This window comes from Halteromyces radiatus, assembly GCF_025201355.1.
Source record: "Halteromyces radiatus strain CBS 162.75 chromosome Unknown BX664scaffold_1, whole genome shotgun sequence".
In the NCBI taxonomy this organism is placed as follows: Eukaryota; Fungi; Mucoromycota; class Mucoromycetes; order Mucorales; family Cunninghamellaceae; genus Halteromyces; species Halteromyces radiatus.
Window position 1 is genome coordinate 3,586,134 of NW_026251687.1, and position 20,588 is coordinate 3,606,721.

At 31.8% G+C, this 20,588-nt stretch overlaps 7 protein-coding genes across 7 annotated transcripts; 5 read left to right on the forward strand and 2 right to left on the reverse strand.

Annotated features, from left to right (window-relative positions):
- Positions 1 to 958: 958 nt before the first annotated feature.
- BX664DRAFT_382338 (kinase-like domain-containing protein) lies at positions 959 to 4,031 on the forward strand (the record flags this gene model as incomplete). The annotated part of the gene is made up of 6 exons (XM_051549032.1): positions 959 to 969; positions 1,611 to 1,639; positions 1,773 to 2,154; positions 2,232 to 2,448; positions 2,527 to 2,778; positions 2,836 to 4,031. 6 exons carry the CDS (start codon positions 959 to 961, stop codon positions 3,988 to 3,990), a joined length of 2,046 nt encoding a protein of 681 aa, XP_051405437.1. The 3' UTR covers positions 3,991 to 4,031.
- Positions 4,032 to 4,954: 923 nt separating this feature from the next.
- Positions 4,955 to 7,905, forward strand: BX664DRAFT_368720 (sulfate transporter family-domain-containing protein; the record flags this gene model as incomplete). The annotated part of the gene is made up of 10 exons (XM_051548594.1): positions 4,955 to 5,089; positions 5,151 to 5,215; positions 5,293 to 5,334; positions 5,438 to 5,508; positions 5,588 to 5,749; positions 5,842 to 5,897; positions 5,992 to 6,506; positions 6,606 to 7,014; positions 7,078 to 7,525; positions 7,679 to 7,905. Coding segments are annotated over 10 exons (2,124 nt in total), but the record flags the coding sequence as incomplete, so codon positions are not given.
- A 1,374-nt stretch (positions 7,906 to 9,279) lies between these two features.
- On the reverse strand, positions 9,280 to 10,174 carry BX664DRAFT_322276 (uncharacterized protein). The gene has a single exon (XM_051543464.1). It carries the CDS (start codon positions 10,071 to 10,073, stop codon positions 9,576 to 9,578), a length of 498 nt encoding a protein of 165 aa, XP_051405439.1. The 5' UTR covers positions 10,074 to 10,174; the 3' UTR covers positions 9,280 to 9,575.
- Positions 10,175 to 11,591: 1,417 nt separating this feature from the next.
- BX664DRAFT_290239 (uncharacterized protein) lies at positions 11,592 to 13,831 on the reverse strand. The gene is made up of 5 exons (XM_051541877.1): positions 13,358 to 13,831; positions 13,219 to 13,300; positions 12,924 to 13,148; positions 11,732 to 12,844; positions 11,592 to 11,605 (listed from the first exon to the last, which is right to left on the reverse strand). The coding sequence occupies exons 1-4, from the start codon at positions 13,810 to 13,812 to the stop codon at positions 11,771 to 11,773; spliced, it is 1,836 nt and encodes a 611-aa protein (XP_051405440.1). The 5' UTR covers positions 13,813 to 13,831; the 3' UTR covers positions 11,592 to 11,605; positions 11,732 to 11,770.
- Positions 13,832 to 14,484: 653 nt separating this feature from the next.
- BX664DRAFT_29273 (uncharacterized protein) lies at positions 14,485 to 15,644 on the forward strand. The gene has a single exon (XM_051542003.1). The coding sequence runs from the start codon at positions 14,574 to 14,576 to the stop codon at positions 15,591 to 15,593; it is 1,020 nt and encodes a 339-aa protein (XP_051405441.1). The 5' UTR covers positions 14,485 to 14,573; the 3' UTR covers positions 15,594 to 15,644.
- A 231-nt stretch (positions 15,645 to 15,875) lies between these two features.
- Positions 15,876 to 16,669, forward strand: BX664DRAFT_368725 (uncharacterized protein; the record flags this gene model as incomplete). Its single annotated transcript, XM_051548595.1, has 3 exons — positions 15,876 to 16,029; positions 16,075 to 16,296; positions 16,371 to 16,669. 3 exons carry the CDS (start codon positions 15,876 to 15,878, stop codon positions 16,667 to 16,669), a joined length of 675 nt encoding a protein of 224 aa, XP_051405442.1.
- Positions 16,670 to 17,306: 637 nt separating this feature from the next.
- BX664DRAFT_254128 (uncharacterized protein) lies at positions 17,307 to 20,421 on the forward strand (the record flags this gene model as incomplete). Its single annotated transcript, XM_051540353.1, has 10 exons — positions 17,307 to 17,465; positions 17,558 to 17,694; positions 17,767 to 17,919; positions 17,993 to 18,142; positions 18,247 to 18,325; positions 18,418 to 19,033; positions 19,138 to 19,205; positions 19,499 to 19,919; positions 20,026 to 20,120; positions 20,182 to 20,421. Coding segments are annotated over 10 exons (2,118 nt in total), but the record flags the coding sequence as incomplete, so codon positions are not given.
- Positions 20,422 to 20,588: the final 167 nt, after the last annotated feature.

Consider the following 20,588-nt stretch of genomic DNA (forward strand, 5'->3'; position numbering starts at 1 on the left):
TGAAAAGAAAAAAAAAAAGAAAGAAAGAAAAGAAAAAGAAATCAAACAGAAATCCATTGTTTAAAGTAATGGATGATTGTCCCTTGATTTTTTACTCCAAGCTCCTCTTTTCTAGGGGAAAGTTAAGGGCTAAGATGGAAGAACTCTTTTTATATTACCCGCGTTGATTGACAAATGATTCACTTTATGGTACTACCTTCCCCATGCTCTAATGAATGAATGGGCCAATAAAGAGAGTGAAAAAAAAGGAGGGGGAATAGAGTCAAGCTTTTTACACACAGATATCATATAATCATATAGAAGGGGTAGTTCCCTTTTTTTTGATCATCCCGAGATCATAAATCTAAGCATGGTGGTGCGTGTGTCTTTTTAGTTAGATGTGTGTCGGTAATGAATTTTTTTTTCCCTTGAACAAAAAAAAAAGTAAAACTCGTTCTTTCCTCATAATTTTATTTTATTTTATTTTTTTTTTATTTTGACAGATGCCACCAAAATGCATTGATACTTGATCTAGTTCAAAGAATGATGATGATGAGCCCTTTTCTAACATTTAAAATTTGATGCCCTTCCCCTGAAAAATCTCTATCTATATATTATATATGTATATATAGAAGTTTGACATTGACGATCTGCACTAAAAAAAAAAAAAAAATTAAGATGAAGAACAATGGAGGATGATAAAGTTTATTATAATTGGATGATGCACGGAGGATATTTTTTTTTTTTTAAAATGAATTGACTAGGTATGAATGATGATTTAGGAGGAATTTCTGTGCAGTAATAAAAAGGAACTCCTCTCTTTCTCTCCTATTACACACCCTAAAAAAAAAAAAAAAAAAAAAAAAAAAAGGAGTAATGATATTAATGCATGTTAAATAAAAAATGATCAATGATTATATATATATTTAAGGATGAATTGATAGTAATTGTGTGAATAATTTATATATATAGTTATAAAATGTGTAAAGGGTAAGGTTCCTCGGGTTTATCGTTCTTCTTTTTCTCTTACCGCCATCCTATCATTTGTGTTACCAAAAATGTAACAGCAAAGATGATAAAATATATTCTCTTTTTCTTTTTCAATAATAATAATAATAATAATAGTAAATAATATATATATCATTGTAAATTTAAATTCTTTTTTTTTGTTTGTTATTATTATTTTTGTAGTAGTTTTTCATTATTAAGATGATGATGATAATAATAATGATATATTTTATTGATTTAGGCTTGTTTCAATATTAGAGTCAGACACAAAAAAGGAAATAAAGTCCGCCTATTACTTTGTTTCTCGAAGTTCAAGTCTTTTTTTTTTTTTTGTCTTTTTTCTTTATTCTTTTTTCTTTTAATTCTTTTCTTTCTTTCTTTTTTTCCATGAAGTGATTTGTACATATATATATTTTATTATTAAAAAAAAAAAAACTCCCTGCCATTCTTTTTATTATTATTATTATTATTATTATTATATTGTTATTATATATTTTTTTTTTTACTTTGATTTATATTGTTGACAACCAATTCCTCCCCAAAAATACCTTTTTTTTTTTTTTCATCAAACTTTCTTCATATATTTATATAAAATAACATTGAATGGGTGCTATTTGCTGTAGAGAAAGTTCTTTAGACTTGAACAGTGAAGGTAAAAATAAATAATAATAAAAAAAAAATAAACTTTTTTTTTGCCACTTTATTTTTTTTTTTTAAACTCTTTATTATATTAACCCCCCTTTTTTTATTTCTTTCTTTCTTTTTAACTTCTATTATTATTTTAGTTGACTTGTCTCATTTTGCACTTCTTCGATCAGTTGGAAAAGGGGCTTTTGGAAAAGTACGTGTGGTTCAACATAAAGGTACTAAACAACTTTTTGCATTGAAATATATCAACAAAGCTCGTTGTATACAAATGCGTGCAGTTGAAAATATTATTTCTGAACGACGACTTTTGGAACGTATTGACTGTGGTCTTATTGTCAACTTACGGTATGCATTTCAAGACGATGAAAATTTATTTATGGTGTTGGATCTTATGCTTGGTGGTGATTTACGTTTTCATCTAGATCGTCTTGGTGTTATGCCTGAAGCTTATGTACAATTTTATGCTGCTGAAGTAGCTTGGAGTTTACGATACCTTCATAAAAAGAATATTATACATAGGTAATCATTTTATATATATTATTTATTTATTTATTTATTTATTTATTTCTTATTTTATTTATAATAATAATAATTAGGGATTTGAAACCAGATAATATACTTCTTAGTGAACAAGGTCATGCACATTTAACGGATTTCAATATTGCTGTTCAATTCTCGGAATCAAAACCTTTGACTTCTGTGGCTGGATCTATGGCTTATATGGCTCCTGAAGTCTTAATGAAAAGAGGTTATCTTGCATCTGTAGATTGGTGGTCTCTTGGTGTAGTTTGTTATGAACTTTTGATTGGAAAGGTAAATTTTATTTATTATCAAATTAAAAACAAATTATCTAAATTTATTTTATTTTTTTTTTATTTTTTTTATTGATAGCGTCCTTTTCGTGGAAAAACAAATGAGGCATTACAACAGGCAATCTTACATGATAATATTACATTCCCTGAATCAAGTCATATCTCTCAAGAAGCTAGAGATTTTATTACTGGTTTATTGACTCGTGATATCAACAGACGTTTAGGAGTAGGTGAAAAAGGTTTTAGACGATTAATGGCTCACCCTTGGTTACAACATATTCAATGGGATCTTTTGGAATCAGAACAAGCTGTCCCTCCTTTTATACCAGATGTAAGTTTTATTCAAATATATTACTTTTGAAATTTAATCTTTTTTTTTTTTTAATAGAGCAAACGTGCAAATTTTGATCCTACTCATGAACTAGAAGAAATTTTATTAGAAGATAATCCACTAAAAGTCAGAAAACGAAATCAACCCAAACGTAGTGCTACATCCAATGCCAATACCTCATTTAGAAGTCATGGTAGTGAAGTTATTTTACCAGAAACAAGCCCTGAAAGACAAATGATGGAGGATAAATTTGTGACCTTTGATTACACCAAACCAGAGGAAAACGAACGACGTAGAACCGAAATGGAACAACAACGATGGGCTCAAAAAATGGCGAAAACAAATGGAATAGAAAAACCAGGTATATCACCACCAACAAGAGGAAGTTCTCGAAAAGTAATTACCGGCACATACAATACCAGCGTTGCAGATTATATTCAACAACAACCTGGAACACCCTTATCAGCAAGTGATATATTGAAATTGGAAGAATTAGAACGAATGAAACGAACACAACAATCAGCCCTTCATCTTTCAGCTCAACAAACCCAACATCATCAACGACAGGGTACTAGAGAAAAGAGTCGTACTAATGAATGGCATCCTCCTTCTGGCATCATGGTTTCCAACACATCACTACTTGATCCTGATCCATTAAATGCAGTACAAGCAAGAGACAATTATATTTTACAAGCTGGTGGCGTTCCTCCACCAATCAATCCTCCTCCACCAGTCATGATGTCTTCTTCTTCCTCGGATAGAATCAACAATAAAAATGTCAATGTATATCAACAACAGCATCAACAACAACAACAACATCATAATCATCAACAATATCAGCAACATCAAAAACAACAACAACATCATCAGTTACAGCAATTACAACAACTTCGACGTAGGTCATCATCAGATTCTAGTTATTTACCAGCATCTCCAGAAAATTTACACCGTCCTCTAATGGCAGCATCAACATCATCCATTGTTACCAGCTTGACGACTAATACCACAAATCAGTCACAACAACAACGCAATAGAAATGAATCACCGGTACCTCCGCAAAAATGGATGTTTGACTCAAATACGTTACCCCCTATTCCACCTTCTGCAACAACTCCATCATCTTCAGTTATGACTACTCCTCTTCCACCTCCAAACATCCCTCCTCCACCGATTCCCTCTGATATTTCTCCATTACCATTTGCACCTCACTGATCGTAAAATATATATATATATATATATATATATATATATATCTTCTTTTATTGATTCTCCTCCATCTAGTATATCAGCATAATACTTATTCATCTTTATACTTTATATATGTATACATATTTTGTCTTCCCCTCTTCTATCTTTGATAATTTTGCTCTTACTTCTATATATATATATATATACATATAATAAACTGTATTATTGTCTCCTTTTTTTCTATTTGTCTTTTATTATTTTTATTCTTATTATTCGACTTGAGAATCAAATAGAAATTGATTTTTATTATCACAGGAATCATCATCATCGTCAATTTATGACAATTAATATAAATAAAAATCATGTTTACGTTTTACTAGTAAATCAAAGAAATTCTTTTTTATTGAATAAAGTGTAAAGATCAAGATCCTAAAAAAAAAAAAAAAAATAGTGCCAAATTCAATGATCATTTTATTTTAACAAATAAAAATAAATTTGTTGGTATTAATTCGAAACGAAATAAATAAGGCGTCATTGTGAACAGTTCAAGATCTTCGGACGAGTCATTGATTGGTGATGGGCAAGATATCACGCCTTTGTAACTCCATATTTGGATTGTTCGGTATTAAATCATAATGATGATCTTTTTCTAATATATATATAAATATATATATGAGCTAAATTTTGTCAAGTATTATAAGGTATTATTGTTTGTTTCTTTTGGAAGGGCGTAATAGTTTTATTGTATGGTGCAATCTGTGCAACCTTCATGCCTTTTTGTCCTGTCTAAACTGTTAAAACCCCGCATACAGATTATAAAAAAAAAAAATCAAAATCAAAAATATTATTTTTTGATCTCATTCTTTTCTTTCCCTTCCTTTTTCTATATCTCCTTTCCTTTTTTTTTTTTTTTTTGAAGAAAGTTACAAACAATCATTCAATATAGATAGAATATTAATACTATCTAATGACCAATCCAACGAAGGTGCTTGTAGTCGACTATCAAACCGAAACCTATCAAGAAAAAATCAAAAATGCAGCTCATGAATTACCTACACAATCAGTTGATTACGCCGTTAGTCTATTTCCAATAGCAACATGGATTCATCGATATAATATTGCGGTAATAGAGATCATCATATCAGACAGTATATACAAATAAAACTAATCTTTTTGTTTTTTAGTGGTTATTACGAGATTTGATTGCTGGTATTACCGTTGGTATCGTTGTTGTTCCTCAATCAATGGGGTAAATAATATATATCAACAAAATGCTATGGAATGAGTTATTAATTTGCATTATTTACTTTTTTTTTTTTTTTGAAGATATGCGAAAATTGCTCAACTTCCTCCACAATATGGTTTATAGTAATGGAAAAGAAAAATATGGGTTGATTCCAACGGTTTATTTATTCACTATTTTTTTTTCTTCTTCTTCTTCTTCTTCCTATTATCTCGTCAATATATATAGTACGGCATTTGTTGGTCTGATTGTATATTGTTTATTCGCAACTTCAAAGGATATTTCTATTGGTCCAACTGGTAAAAATAATACAACAAGAAAAAAAAAAGAATTGGTATTGTGATATATTCTTACTCGTTTATTCTAAAATTATATTAGCTGTTATGTCTCTTTTGGTTGGTCAATCTATCACTCATATCACTGCAACAAATCCAAATATCACTGGTCCTGAAATTGCTGTCACCTTATCCCTATTGACAGGTGTTATTGCGATGTTCATTGGTTTGGTCCGCTTAGGTATTTTGGTCGATTTTATTCCACGTAAGTTGGTCAACATTTAGATACAAAAAAAAAAGATGGATTGATTCAAGTGTTCTTATACCTTTATATATATATATATATATATATTATAGTGACGGTTGTATCAGGTTTTATGACAGCTAGTGCCGTTACCATCTGCATAGGACAGGTATAATAAATATTGATGATGATCCATATTATTTTATTTTATTTTATTTTTAAAATAAAGACTAACCATTTTAATATTATCCTGTATTATTTAGTGGCCAAAACTCTTTGGTATTAAAACTGTCAATACTCAGGATCCTACCTATCTCATTTTTGGCAATTTCTTCAAAGAACTTCCCAATACAAAACTAGATGTTGCCTTTGGACTTTCTGCTTTGGTCTGGCTCTATGGTGTTCGATTCCTTTGTAATTATTTTAGCAAGCGTTACCCAAAATATGCCAGTTTATTGTTCTACTTTAGTATTACTCGTAATGGTCTCGCCGTCATCTTTGGTACCTTGATTGCCTTTTTGATAAATATTGGGAAAACAACATCGCCTATTAGTATTCTCAAGACTGTACCTGCTGGCTTTCAAGCTATGGCTGTTCCTCGGGTGGATAGTGATGCCATTCAAGCAATTGCTACTACTCTTCCTTCTGCTGTTTTAATCCTTATACTTGAACATGTGGCCATTGCCAAATCATTTGGTCGCATCAATGACTATACAATCAATCCCAATCAAGAAATCATCGCTATTGGATTCACTAACATCTGGGCTTCTTTCTTTGGGTATGTAAACACTCATACAAAAAAAAAAAAAAAAAAAAAAAAAAAAAAAAAAAAACTTTATTAACTTGTTTTTTTTTTTCTTTTTTGATATTACAATAGTGCCTATCCATCTACCGGTTCCTTCTCTCGTACAGCCATTAAAGCACGCTCTGGTGTTAAAACTCCTATTGCTGGTATCTTCTCTGCCGTTGTTGTCATACTCGCATTATATGCCTTGACTCCTGCATTCTATTATATTCCTGATGCCGTTCTATCCGCTGTTGTTATCCATGCCGTTTCGGATCTTGTTTCCGGTCCTTCTTATTTGAAACGATTATTCCAAGTTAGTATCTGGGAATTATTGGTATTTGTAGTTTCGGTGGTGGTCACTTTCTTCACAACAATAGATTATGGAATTTACGCCTCGGTTGCTCTAGCCATTCTGATACTTTTGTTCCGTATTGCACGACCTCGTTTCTATTCTATTGGACGTATTCCTCTCTCATCTCCTGCTCTGGATCCAGCCTTGGTCAGAGTAGCAACGGATAGTCATAGGAAAAGTGGCGATGATGAAGTCAAAGACAATCAACAGCAATATCTCTATGTCCCTGACAATGATCCCGTACTTGGACATTTGGCGGAACCTTTACCGGATGGTATCTTGATGGTGCGTGTGGATGAATCACTAACATATCCCAATTCGGCCTATGTGACAGATCGGATTATCTCTCATTGCAAATCTTTTACGCGTCGTGCTCAAGGTGTGGTGAACAAAGGTGATCGTGCATGGAATGATGATGCCAATCCAATCAAGGATGCTGCTCGTGCTCAACTTCCTCTTTTGCATGCTGTGATTCTGGATTTTTCCAAGGTAGGCCGATTGGATTCAAGTGGTTTACAAGCTGTAGTGGATGCTCAAACAGCATTGAATCGTTATAGTGGTCATCATGTAGAATTCCATTTTGTCAACATCACTGATCCTAGTGTCCGTTTGAATCTGATTCTCGGTGGATTCGCTACTCAACCAATAACAAATGAAAGTAATAGCAGTATCAATGGTAATCATCCATCCAGTGAAGTGGTACCAATCTCGCCCTCCTCCTCCTCCCCCAACAACAGCAACAATAACAAGAGCAATCATAGTATCAACAAAGAAGATATTGAACGTCAAGCTTATTATCACAGTCCTGCAGGGTCCTATAAAAGTGATGATCGAAGCAAGAATATCACTGCCACTCATCTCGATGGTGTCAATAGTCCTCGTTATTCTCATTCCTCTTTTGAATCTTCTCATCATGTCTTCTCTTTGCCCAAAGATCGTTATGCTTTTTTCCATTGGAGTGCCGATGATGCTGTGCGTGCTGCTGCTGCCTCTAACCGTCAAGAAATTTATGCTTATCCTTCAACAATTTGATATTCCCCATCCCTCTTTTTTTTTTTTTTTATCGACCATATTTCTATCCCTTAACTTTATTAGTATTATTATGACTTTTTTTCCCTTTTATTATTATTATTACTGTATTGTTATTCATACATAATATGTATCTTATATATATATATATTGCTTTTGTACTCATTGATAAATAAATATACTGTGGAACGTTTTTCTTTGATGATGTTCCTTTTTTTTTTTTTATGTAAACAAAATAGAAACCGATGGGGAGGACGCATGAAAGATGACCATATCAAAACATTCATCATGAAACATGAGCAATGGTAGATATATTTTCTTAATATCCAGGATTGTTAAAAAAAATATTCATCTTGCTGGTAATCAGTGGTTTTTTTTATATGAATTGAGAGAGAGGAAAGAGAAATATCAAGTCAAAACCCAACTTACTTGGCAAATATAAATATCCATGACAACAGTTTTGTTGCATCATATTGTTATGATCGTTATCATACCATCACCATAATACATTTCCAATAAATATATATAAAAATCACATATTTCCAAAATAGTCAGACATATGTTTATTCCAAATGCTAGCTACTATCTATTGAACTAACTATAAATGATATACACAAAGCCAGAAGAGAATTGTCGCGTTGTATTTTGTCATCATATCGTATGTGTCGTGCTATCGCGGTAATCATTCATTCCTACTGTCCAGTCGTATATTCCACCGTACGTATAATCCAATAACGTATTCCATTCCATCATCCAAAACTATTGTATGCCCCCATCCTATTGTATATTATCCTACCCTATAAAGTACCTAGTACCGTATATTTCCAATCTGTCTGTTAATGTTATCCAATAGATCCATATTGTAGTCTTGTTTAAAGGATTAATGAAAAAAAAGGAGTTGAATGCACTATAAATAAAAACACTAGATGGATAAAGTAGAAAGAAAAAGAGAAAAAGAATGACTTAAAAATGATTAGCTGTGATTTAAATGTTTTTTGCTGTAGATACCAGTTGGGTGATTATTTTAGTTCTTTTTTTGTACAACCATTTTTCTAACGGCACATTGACAGGTTTACAAAGAAAATAATAATAATAATAAATCAAGAGAAGGAGAACAAAAAAAAAAAAAAAAAAAAGGGATGATAATGTCTCGGTGCCAAAAATGAAAATAGAAACATTGAAAAAGTGGCAAAACGGGAAATGGATGTGAAAATGAATAAAAAAAAGAAACAGATTCTCAATTAGGCGGAAATATAAAATGAGATTGTGATATTTTGAGTAGGAAAGGAGACAAGAAAAAAATATATATCATGCAAGATGATGAATCATAAACATAAAACACATAAATAAATGCAAACATTTTTGAAGGCTTTTTTTTTTTCTTTCTTTCTTTTTTTTTTTTTATTAATACAGAAAATCAGGAGAAAAAAGGGTGAGTAGGAGGAACTAGAATAAAAATGGAGGTAGATCATCATCTTCTTCATCATCAAGATAGAGAGAAAGAATATGTAAGACTAAAATGTTATCAATCAAACAACAAAACAAGTTTGATTTTTTTTTTTTTTTTTGAGTTAAGAATAGAATGAAATCCCGAGGAGGTTTCAAAGTAAAAGAAGGAGAAAGGAGAAAGGGGGGGGGGGAGTAAGAGTAAAGAAAGAATAAAGAAAGACAGTTGGAAATCAATCAATGATGATTGTAGGTAAAGCATCGAACCTTGATCTTAAGGACCATAATCTTGGAGCAATAGCGGCATAAAGATGATCATGGGTTTGACGATCAGGAGCTTGTTGTAATAGTTCTATAAATGCATTGGTGCAGATATCCATGGCTTCTTTTGCAGACGCGACATCACCAGGGTAATAACGAGAACCTTGGGAATCCTCAGCATAAGAGATTTCATCCAAGGCACTCTGATATAATTCATCCAATTTTTCTGATTCTTTTTCTTCATCTAGATGATCTGAAGAGGATGCATTGGAACATCGTCGTCGAAATAATCCAGGAATTCCCAATAAAAGTTTGTCTAACGTACTAGTCGATGTACTTGAGCATACAGATTGATCACTACAATGAGAAGGTCGTCGATGATCCTTACAAGTATATGATGAATCGGTTCGTTTGTTTACAAGTTGATTCCATTTAGATTTTAATGAATATTCGGATGATGATGTTTGCATAATTTGATGGAAAGAAAAAAAAAAGAAAGAAAGAAAAAAGAAAAATGAATATAAAATAGAATGAATTTATAAAGAAATGAAATAGGAGAAAAGAGGCGTCAATTATTGGTGAAGGACAATGAGAAAAAAAAAAAGAAAGAAAGAAAGAAAAAAAAAAAAGGAGGTTTTCCTTGTTTATTTGTACAAGTTTATATATATATTAATATAAAATATATATATATATATATATATATATATATATATAGATATGAAACCATCAATAAATTCATCCATTGATTGAGCAATGCATAAAGAACTGTAAAAAAAAAAAAAAAAACCTTATTGCGTTGGATAGAACAATAAAAAAAAAACAATGATTTTATGCAGCTAACTTCTATTTTTCCATGAAGGTTTTTGATTTATTTCTATTTCAATTTTCTGGACGTGGCAATGGGAAATGTTCAGACTCTCCTCAAATGATCATTACCCATTTTTAGTTTCTCACATTAGAACACCGTCTTTTCTTTGTTTTCTCTTACATCTATATTTGGAAACATCCTTTCTTTTTTTTTTTTTTTTTTTTTTGATCAGGTCATTTTACTGTCATATATCATATACATTCATCATTTACTATAACGACATCGTATCATCATTTTACCATATTTTTATACAATCCTACATGTCATCATGGTTATGGAAACATCAACCCGTATCATCATCATCATCAGAGATCACAAAATCACGTGTCATACGGAACAGATCATAAATGGGAAAAATTCAATAAATATTTATTATAGGATATATATATATATATATATATAAAAGTTCAATAATTAAATGAGGATAAGTATATAAAATGATATGAGAAAGTAAAAAGATCATGCACACAGTTTAATGATGATAAATATCAGTAATTGCGTGGTTTGGTCAATTCGATCTTTAATTCATCTTGAGCTTTAGACTTTCTGTTGAGTTTGGGGATGATACAGAAGAAGGCGAAAGGACCCAATAACAAGTACAAGCAAATATCCATACCATCACAGCTGTTTTGATCAATTTCTTGTTGTAATCGACGTATTTTTTCCTCACTCAAATAGCGATCATCTTGAATAGGTTGTTTGGGAGGAGGGGCAATATAGTTAGGATTCTTTTCCATTTCCATTTTGTAAAGTTAAGAAGATAAAGGATAAAAAGATCACTTTTGATCTGTCCTTTATATTTACTTTACTTTAATTAAAGTTTTGTGGCTGCGGACTGTTAGTGACCTGTGGGTTCGTGGCTGTGGATGATTTTGAATGATGTTCGGATCAAAGAAGAAGAAAAAAAAAATGCTGTACTACATAGAACGTCACAATTTTGTAACTTTTTAGAGACAAAGCCTTCTCTGTGCCTCATTTTCTACCTTTTATATAATCATCATGATTCACTTATACATATTAAGTAGTCAAAACCCTGTTAAAGTTTAGAAATACAAAAAAAAAAAAAAAAACCAGAGATTGTGGCAAATCATAAAATATTCTTTATTTCCTCATACACACACACACATATACAATAAAAAAAAAAAAAGGAGGAAACGAAAAAAGAAAAAAATAATAATAATCAAATAATGAGAAGGTGTGACACTAATGCTAAAAATAACTAACTAAAAAGTATAGACTAATTTACAAAAAAAAAAAAAAAAAAAAAAAAAGATGAAGGGAAGGCTTAGAGGACATAGATCAAACAGAGTTCCAAATCAATAATAGAAAAATCATCATGATAGTTCCAATAAACCAAGTTGCTTGTAAACTTTTGTAAATACATTTTCCATCACTGGTTGCCGTTGCAGCTGTTGTCACTTTGGGTTTACTACCACTGTTGTCATTCATATCATCACAATTAGATCGAAATTTTTCATCTCTAGTTCCTGTTGATTCATAACTTGTATTGGTCAAAGCTGTCGAATATCCCATCGAATCCAAAATCCTCAAAATCCCCGGTCCAATCGGTGATGCATAAGTATTGGTGATAATACTATTGTTGTCAGAAGTAACATTGTATTGAATCACTGGAATGTTTTGATACATTTCTTGAGTAATATCTTCCAAACTTTGCCCTGTGATGAAGCCTCGAGTCATGAGAAAATCAACCGTCGAATTGTATTGATCATCCACATGCGATATGGCTGTTCCTGCTCGATTGGTAGTTTGATCAAAATGTTCTAATGGTGTATCCAGTACTCCTGCTCCGGTTAATAGTGTCATGTTCTGATATTTTTCTCGTAGGTATTTGTTGGTGTTGTAGCTACTATTAGCAACTGCTGCTGGAGGGAAATTGAAGAGGAGACTGTCCAATTCCGCCATACTGTTCCATAAATTGGTTGCTGATATAGATTGATTGGTTTGATGAAATTTGGATACAAAATCAAGAATAAATCCTTCCGTTCTGGGAACACAAAAATTTTGCATATCGAATCCAAGATCTGTCAAGCTGGTACCGTTGTTTGTTGTTGATCCATTTTTGTTATAACTGAATAGATTCTTATCAAAAATCATTGTCGGTTGGAATCCAGTAATATAAATCGGTCCACCGTCCACATCGTTTGACCAATACATTCCAGGTGTGATGATTTGAAGCTGACTGGGATCCACTACATTCTCCACAAGCAATCGAAATGGTGATGATGATGACCAGAAATAGGCTGCCCATGAACTAATGAATCCAAGTCCATGTAATAATTCGTGTAAAAAGACATATCGGAAATCTACCTGATTATTATCGATGCTAGTATTATTTCCATAGGAAGTATCATTCTAAAAAAAAAAAAAAAAAAAAAAAAAGTTAGAAGGCTTAGTATCTTCTAATTGCATGATTCCCTTTTTAGTCTCTTACCACAAACCAAAATCGACCAGTAGGAGGTACACCTGTGCCATTCCATCCTATAGTTTGAGCTTTTTCATAGTCCACTCCTTCCATATAAGCATCATGATTGATATCAACTGTTACATCGCTTGCCGCCCATACAGAACTAGTGTTGTAAACTGGTACAAGTTGTTTTGCAAGTGCTTGTGGATAAACATGATTCAAATCGGGTCCATAATCGAATGGTAATATAAACTACAAAAAAAAAAAAAAAAAAAAAAAGAGTGAATAAAATCATTTTTCTCAAAAATAATAAGATATATACCTGTGATGAAGGAATGCCCCAACCAAAAGTACTATTAGAACAACTTGAAGTAGCACAGAAGCTATGATATCTGATTTTGATACTACATGATAAAAATATTAATTAATGAACAAAACAAAAAGTTGTCTTATTAACTTACATTATCTTTGTTTTGATATCTATGACCTTGGCTAATTCTAAAAGAGCTTGTACAATACCATTTTCCACTTTTCTGCAAAAAGGATCATCGACTTGACAATTTAACTGGTAGGCAATGTTGGGAGTTGCTGTATTATTGACAATGGATTGATTGTAATGAAAAGGTGTAGCAGGTTTTAGAGGTAGAGGAGTTGTTACATTTGTTGTTGAGTTTGTTGTGGAGGAAGGAGTCAAAGAAGAAGTTAATGTTGTTGTTATTGTAGTTGTTGTTGTTGTTGTAGGAGTATTCGTAGAGTTTGCCGTTGAATCTACCGTAATATCATTTGGAGCTGCTCGAGGTTGAACATGGGTATATGGTAAGGATGAAGTATCATCGTCGGCTATAACAAATATCTTCAATATCGATAATAATAGTAAAAACGATAATACATGTTTGTAATTTAAAGAATGTTTCATTTGATGGAATACATGAAAAATATATATAATAAAGAAAGAAAAAGAAAAAAAGAAGAAAGAAAAATTTCTTCCGGAGAGTGAAATAATCTCTTCTGAGCATTCAGTAAAAAAAATGGTACTTCATTAAAAAAACCCATTCCCTATCATCATCATCATAAATATATATATATTAATTTCATCATCATCATCAGTATATTCATTATTTTGTAACAATTTAAGAGTTTTGAATAGGAAGAATAATAAAGATAATACATATATAAACGGTATTCAGGTCGGATGATGTGAAGATCCTAAAATGATGAAATTGGAATGCGAAACAAGTTTTTAATAGTAAACAAATTTTATGTATATATTTATACTGATTGTCCTGAAAAAAAAAAAAAGTTAGACTATTGGTATGGTACCTTACTTAAAACCTCCGTGATATATGTATAAATCTACTCTTAATAGAGGAGAACGTTCTATTTTTCCTTTCCCTTTCTTTTTCCTTTCAATTTTTTTTTTTTTTTTTTTTTTTTTTTTTTTACCCTTGAATCTCCTTACTTTTTTTTTTTTCTTGATTATTCTTTTTTTTTCACTTTGATTTTTTACCCCTCTTCCATTTTGACATTACCATCTATATATTTTATTGGATTCTTTTTTATATATATATATAAAATATCTATCATTCCCTTTCCTTTCTACTTTTTCCTTTCTTTCTTTTCTTTTATTTTCTTTTTTTTTTCTTAAAATTTATTATCAATATAATGCAACTATAATTCATGGCGACTACTACTATTATTACCACTACAACAAAAAGAAAACAACCTTTTATTATGGAGAAATCATCATCTAGGGTGATGATCAGTTCATATGACTTATTATCATCATGTCAACCGTGGCTTAGTGTCAAATCAAATCTTTACGAATGTTGGTTATGCGTTTACGAACCGATATTTTGGTTAGTTTATTCAATCTTTTGTTCAATGGAAGCTCATCATAAATATCAAAAGAATCAAGCCATCATTGATACTATGGTATACACTTATGAAGAAGAAGAACGAGAAAGACATGATTATTGGCTGGCCAATAATAATTCTAGTGATTCAAATGAAAGTAATAACACCAATACTACTACGACTACTACCATGATTACTACAACAGATACACCTACTAGTAGTGATGATGATTATTCCGCATCTATTCGATCCACTAAATCATTCAAACATACAATCAAAGGTCATTTTCAAACTTTTCGACAAAAACAACAAACATTGAATCAAGCTATGAAACGATCTTTATTAAGAAAAGCTAGTAAAACTTCTTTACCTCCAGCTATTGAACTTCCTCATGACATTGAAATCAAACCATCTAAATCTACATGTTCAACAGCTTCGTCTCCTCCTTCTTTATTATCATCACCCTTATCATCATCACCAACATCTATGCACGAATTTAGTTTTGATCATCAACAATGTAACAACAACAAACCTAAGCAAGTTCATCCATTGGCTTTAGAGGCGCGGACATCACTTTCAGATTCACTCCTAAAATCACTCAATAAGAAAAGGAAACAGCCATCGTTGCCACTACCACCACCTCCACCACCCATCACCATCGTTTCCTCTTCAAGTAATCAAAGCAACAACGTCAACTTTAATCATCATTATTTAAGCAAGGAGTCATCCTCCTCTTTTTCCCCTTATTTTGATTCCTCTTCCTCTACTCTTCTTACCCCTCCACCTGCTTTTTATCATCGTCGGAAGACTGCCCCTGAGATCGTCAGCCTATCAAAAAAGTAAAAAAGATTTTTTTTTATTATTTATGATGGTTTCCTTTTTAGGTACCCTGACAAGTTCTGTATGTGTTACATTGTTTTCCCTTTCTTTTTTTTTTTTTTTTTTATTAATTCGTTGTCTAATTCATAGTTCTATTCATCATCATGATAACATTCTTTCTCTTTATTTAAATAAAATGATCCAAAGATTATCATCATCAAACAATGAACCTCTTTATATATATATATATATAAATATAAAAAGACAAGGGAAATCATCTCATGATCATCCTTTAACGACTTTATTATGAAACTTCTTCTTTATTTACTTTCTCTTTTTGTTCTCACGATCGCAACAACATCGGCCTCATCAAAGATTAATGTTAGAGCATTAGGAGAACCTGAACCATACCCTGAGGATACTCTACCAGGAGCATTAGCATCCATGCCGATCGATGGAGGTATGTCAGCCAGTACTCTTTTTACACAATATACTAAACATACAGCTGTTACAATTTACTTTGATCCGTATGGTGTTGATTATTGGAATAATGAGACAAATGTTTGTCTTAGTTGGATTATTGGACTTCCAAAAAACAATTCAACTGATAATCAATGTAATTTTGATGAATCTAATGAATGTTTGAAGACTTTGACCTCTAATCCTTGCCAACAAGCTGTCCAAGCGCCTTCAGATAAATGTAAAAATCAACTTCAGTTAATTTCAGGTACGAACTTTCATATGAAAAAAAAAAATCAGGGCGGTTATTTAAAAAAAAAAGAATATATATGTATTATATAGGTTTTGCTAGAATCAATTCATATTATCCATCAGTGACTCCACTTTCTTCATTTAACACTACATTAAGTATTCAAGGATTTTGGGAGGACAAATCTATCATGATGGCATATTCAAGTAAAAAAAAAGATTCTCAAGTGAACCAACGTACTTTGACATGCGGAAATCTTCGTTTAGGACATGGTTCTATCGGTGATTTTAAGTTTGATGATGAACAACCTGCGGAAAGTAGTGCTCATTTAAAAACTACTCGGACTTTGTACTTTGTCTACGCTTTGTTCATAATACTCTTCCTCTTTTAGATAGCATTCTTCTATCTTACCCCACCTTTTTTTTTTCTATCTTTATTTTTTTTTTTTATAATCATCATCAAATAAATAATAATAAAAATAAGAATTATACTGAAAATAGTCTGTTCCCTAAAATGGATGAATTGGGATTGTCAAACTCCAAAAAATTTCTTGGTTTAAAAATCCTTGGTGGTCTTTTTCCATTTTTATCTTTTTTTTTTCTTTTCTTTTCCTTTCTTTCTTTCTTTCTTTCTTTCTTTCTTTTTTTTTTTTTAAAAAAAAAACCATTCACATTCCTTATTTATTGTTATGCACTTGTAAGTAATAAATAAAAGTAACATTATATAAAATACATTCTATATTTCTATAATATAAACTAACCAATTATCTTTCTTCTATAGATACGTTAAACACGCTACACTCATTAATAACTGTTATCCAGAGAAGGAAGGTGAAGGACGTTCTCGTTCATCTGAACTCAGTTATCTTACGTTTTATGCTAGCTCAAGACCCGTCAAACTGACTAAAGTTGGTTCTTTTCTTGAAAAGAAGGTAGAACGCGATGTAACTAAAGGAAGAAAGCAGTAAGTCTTTTAAATGATTCATTCTGGTGTGAAATAGATGATGACCTTACTCATCTTTATATATATATAGACACAACATTGTCTCTCTTGAGATTCTAAGATCCCTTATCGAAGCTTGTCACCGTGACCTGAATCTCTTCTCGAAACATATTGTGAAAATCTTGGCCATGATATTAGATGGAAAGGACAAGGATATTCAATTGATTGACTTGGCTTGTGAAACAGTAAGAATAGATAAAATATGTATATGTGGTCAATATATACTTAGTTTTTTCTTTTTCTTTTTATTTCTTTTTTTTTTTAAAAAAAAAAAAAGTTTGTAGTATTCTGTTCCTATCATGATGGAACCACTTTAGGTGTGGATGCTGAATTGACTGCTGACTATGAATCTTTGATCAAGAAGTTCGCTGGATTCAGTATATTCAAGAATAATGATGATACTTTGACTTATCAGTAAGTGCTTTTTTAAAACTTGTAATGGAATATATATTAGTAATCTGACATTTTGTGTGTGTGTTTGGTTAGAATGGAATATATTGGACATCGTGGGTTACAAGCAGCCGTAATGTCTCCTGCCTTACAAGCTTCCAATTTCAAGGTTCAACTTGGTATCATTTTACCTCCTATCATTGTCACTTTAGCCAAATCAAAAAAATCTGCTAGTGTATTAGCAAAGAGGTAATACATATATACATAAGTCTGATGTTTAGCAAGAAAATTGAAATGAGCTATATATTTTTTTTTCTCATAGTAAGAAATCCCCTGATCTCAAACAATCAGTCCTGGACAATACTTTGGTGGATGAAAATGTTGCTGCTCTTTTTGCTGCCAAGACAGCTGCGCTTCTCTTTGGAAAGGCAAATGGTGCCGGTGTTCGCCTTGCTCTTAGTCCGTTATTAGGGTAAGTTTTATCTTCAAATGAATATAAAAAGGTGTGTTTTTTTAGTATATATGGACTTCTTTTTTTTCTTTTTCTTCTTCTTCTTCTTCTTCTTCTTATGCTAGATACATGGATGCAAAACAAAAGTGGTGGCCTCCCAACTTCGCTGTATCTTCGATTGAACTCGTTCTAGACTCATTACAGGTAAAAAAAAAAAAAAAAGAAAAAAAAAAAAAAGATATTAAACAAAAGTGAGATGATCCATATACTATTGACTGATATCAATTCTTCATTAGCCTCAATATCGTTACCTTTTAGTGTCAGAAATTCTTCAGCAATTCGAAACCACAAAATCTCAAATAATCAACAGCAAACATGCTTCGTTAGTATCGATATTGGATACCATCTTGAATGCCAATATGCCATTGGTGGGAATCTCGGTCCTGGAAGTGTTAAATTCTTTATTTGGACTCTTAATCAAATCTTTACAGGGCGGTCGTGTATTCAGGGAACAAGAACCTTCTGATTCGGTTGGGGATGAACAAGGTACCTTTGAATATGCTATTCATCAAGGCTTGGCTCATAGTATTGGTGGGCTAGCATCTCAAACATACTACCAAAATCAATTGGATGATATCACTGGTTATATTTTAGCCAAATTGCGTGTGGGTACTACTTTGGAACAAGTTGAAGGACTTTCTCTAATCCAATATCGTCGAGTGGCATTAAAATGTTTGGATCTTATTGCTGCTACTCGTAAGGATTCTTCTGCTGACAATTCCGATGATGCTTCTTCCTCTTCCTCATCATCAGCTCATGATTCTGATCAAGTGATTTCTTCTTCATCTGGAACTTCTATCTCTTTGGGAACTTGGGTACCTGCATTTGGTTTATTGATTGATCCTCAACCTGGTAAATAGAAAACATGAGATAAAAAAAATAATATTCTAATCTCTAATATTATTTTTACTGTTCATCCATCCATCTCTTTTTTTTTTTTTTTTTTTTTGTCATAGAAACACGTATGGATTTTTCTACGACTCTTGTGCGATATCTTGATGCTACTTCTGAAGATGATTTGAATGTCGAGTAAATGAATTAACTTTGAAAAATGTCTTTACATATACATATATAGTTACAGATACTCACTGACTAACACTGTTCCTCCTTTTTTTTTTTTTTTTTGTGATGATGAATTATAGTTCATTCCCCAAACATACTTTGAATCAGCATAGTGATGTGATGTTCATCAATAGTTTGCAGCAAACGATGGCTCAATGGGCAAGTTTGAAGGAATTCAATGTGCAGGATGTGCAGGCACTTTATCAATTATTATGCGCATTAACCCGACATTTTGGAGCTGATGGTACTATCAAGGCGATTCCTTTGGTATTCCAAATACAAAATCTGGTGAAGCAAGGAGATATTGTACATACAGCGCGACAAAGGGCATTAGCAGCAGTGATTGTGGAATACTTGGATATGGTTGGACGGTTTTATCACGTGGACAGATTGATACATTATGTAGATCAAGTACGATCGAATCGCATTCAGAACAAGGAATACTCACCAGTGTTTCCCGCCCACTCCGATGGTGCTATTCATACGACAAAGAAGTTGAATGTATGGTCTTTTGATGATTTAGATGGTGACAACACTCAACCTGTTGATTCTTTTGTGGACCGTCATATTGTGGTTGAAATCTTATCCAAAGATGCTCCTTTACGTGACGAAGATGATACCCATGGATTGGATTTAGAAAGCAAGTTATATGTTGAATGGGGATCGGAAGCATTTGGTAAGTAAAAAAAAAAAAAAAAAAAAAAAAAAAAAAAAAAAAAAAAAGAATACAAAGTTTTTAAAGTGGAATCAAACCATTTTTTTTTAAATATATATAACTATAGTCAATCAAGAGCGTTCGTTCCGTATTCGTACTTCTCGTAACATGGATGATTTGAAACCAAAACTGGCTACACCTTGGATGAGTACTGACTTTACCGTAAGTTATACCTTTCTTTTATTTATTTAATTTATTTTGTATTAATATGAATATCAATTAGCAAACTCAAGAAGGGAAGAAACAAACGATCAAGGTAGAAAATTTAAAAGAAGCATTGGCAGCAACTACTTCAGGCAATGAAGATTCGGAGACCAGTGTGGATGGATTACATATTTTAACATCAACAAGTCTAGCCAAACGAACAAAGGATACTCGTGCAGATGTATCATCTCTTTTGTCTGGATTGAATGTTGGTTCTACTCAATCTTCATCTCTTGTTAACCCTCCTTACAAATCTTAGTTTCTTCTTTTTTACTTTATATCTTTTCTATATACATATATCATATACACCCCCCTTTTTTTTTATGTTTTACTTCTTTATTCGTTGATTTTCTTACGCTTTCCCCCTCCTTACTATTTTTACTATTAATAAAGTTTATTACAATGTTTTGATGGCGGTTAAAGAAC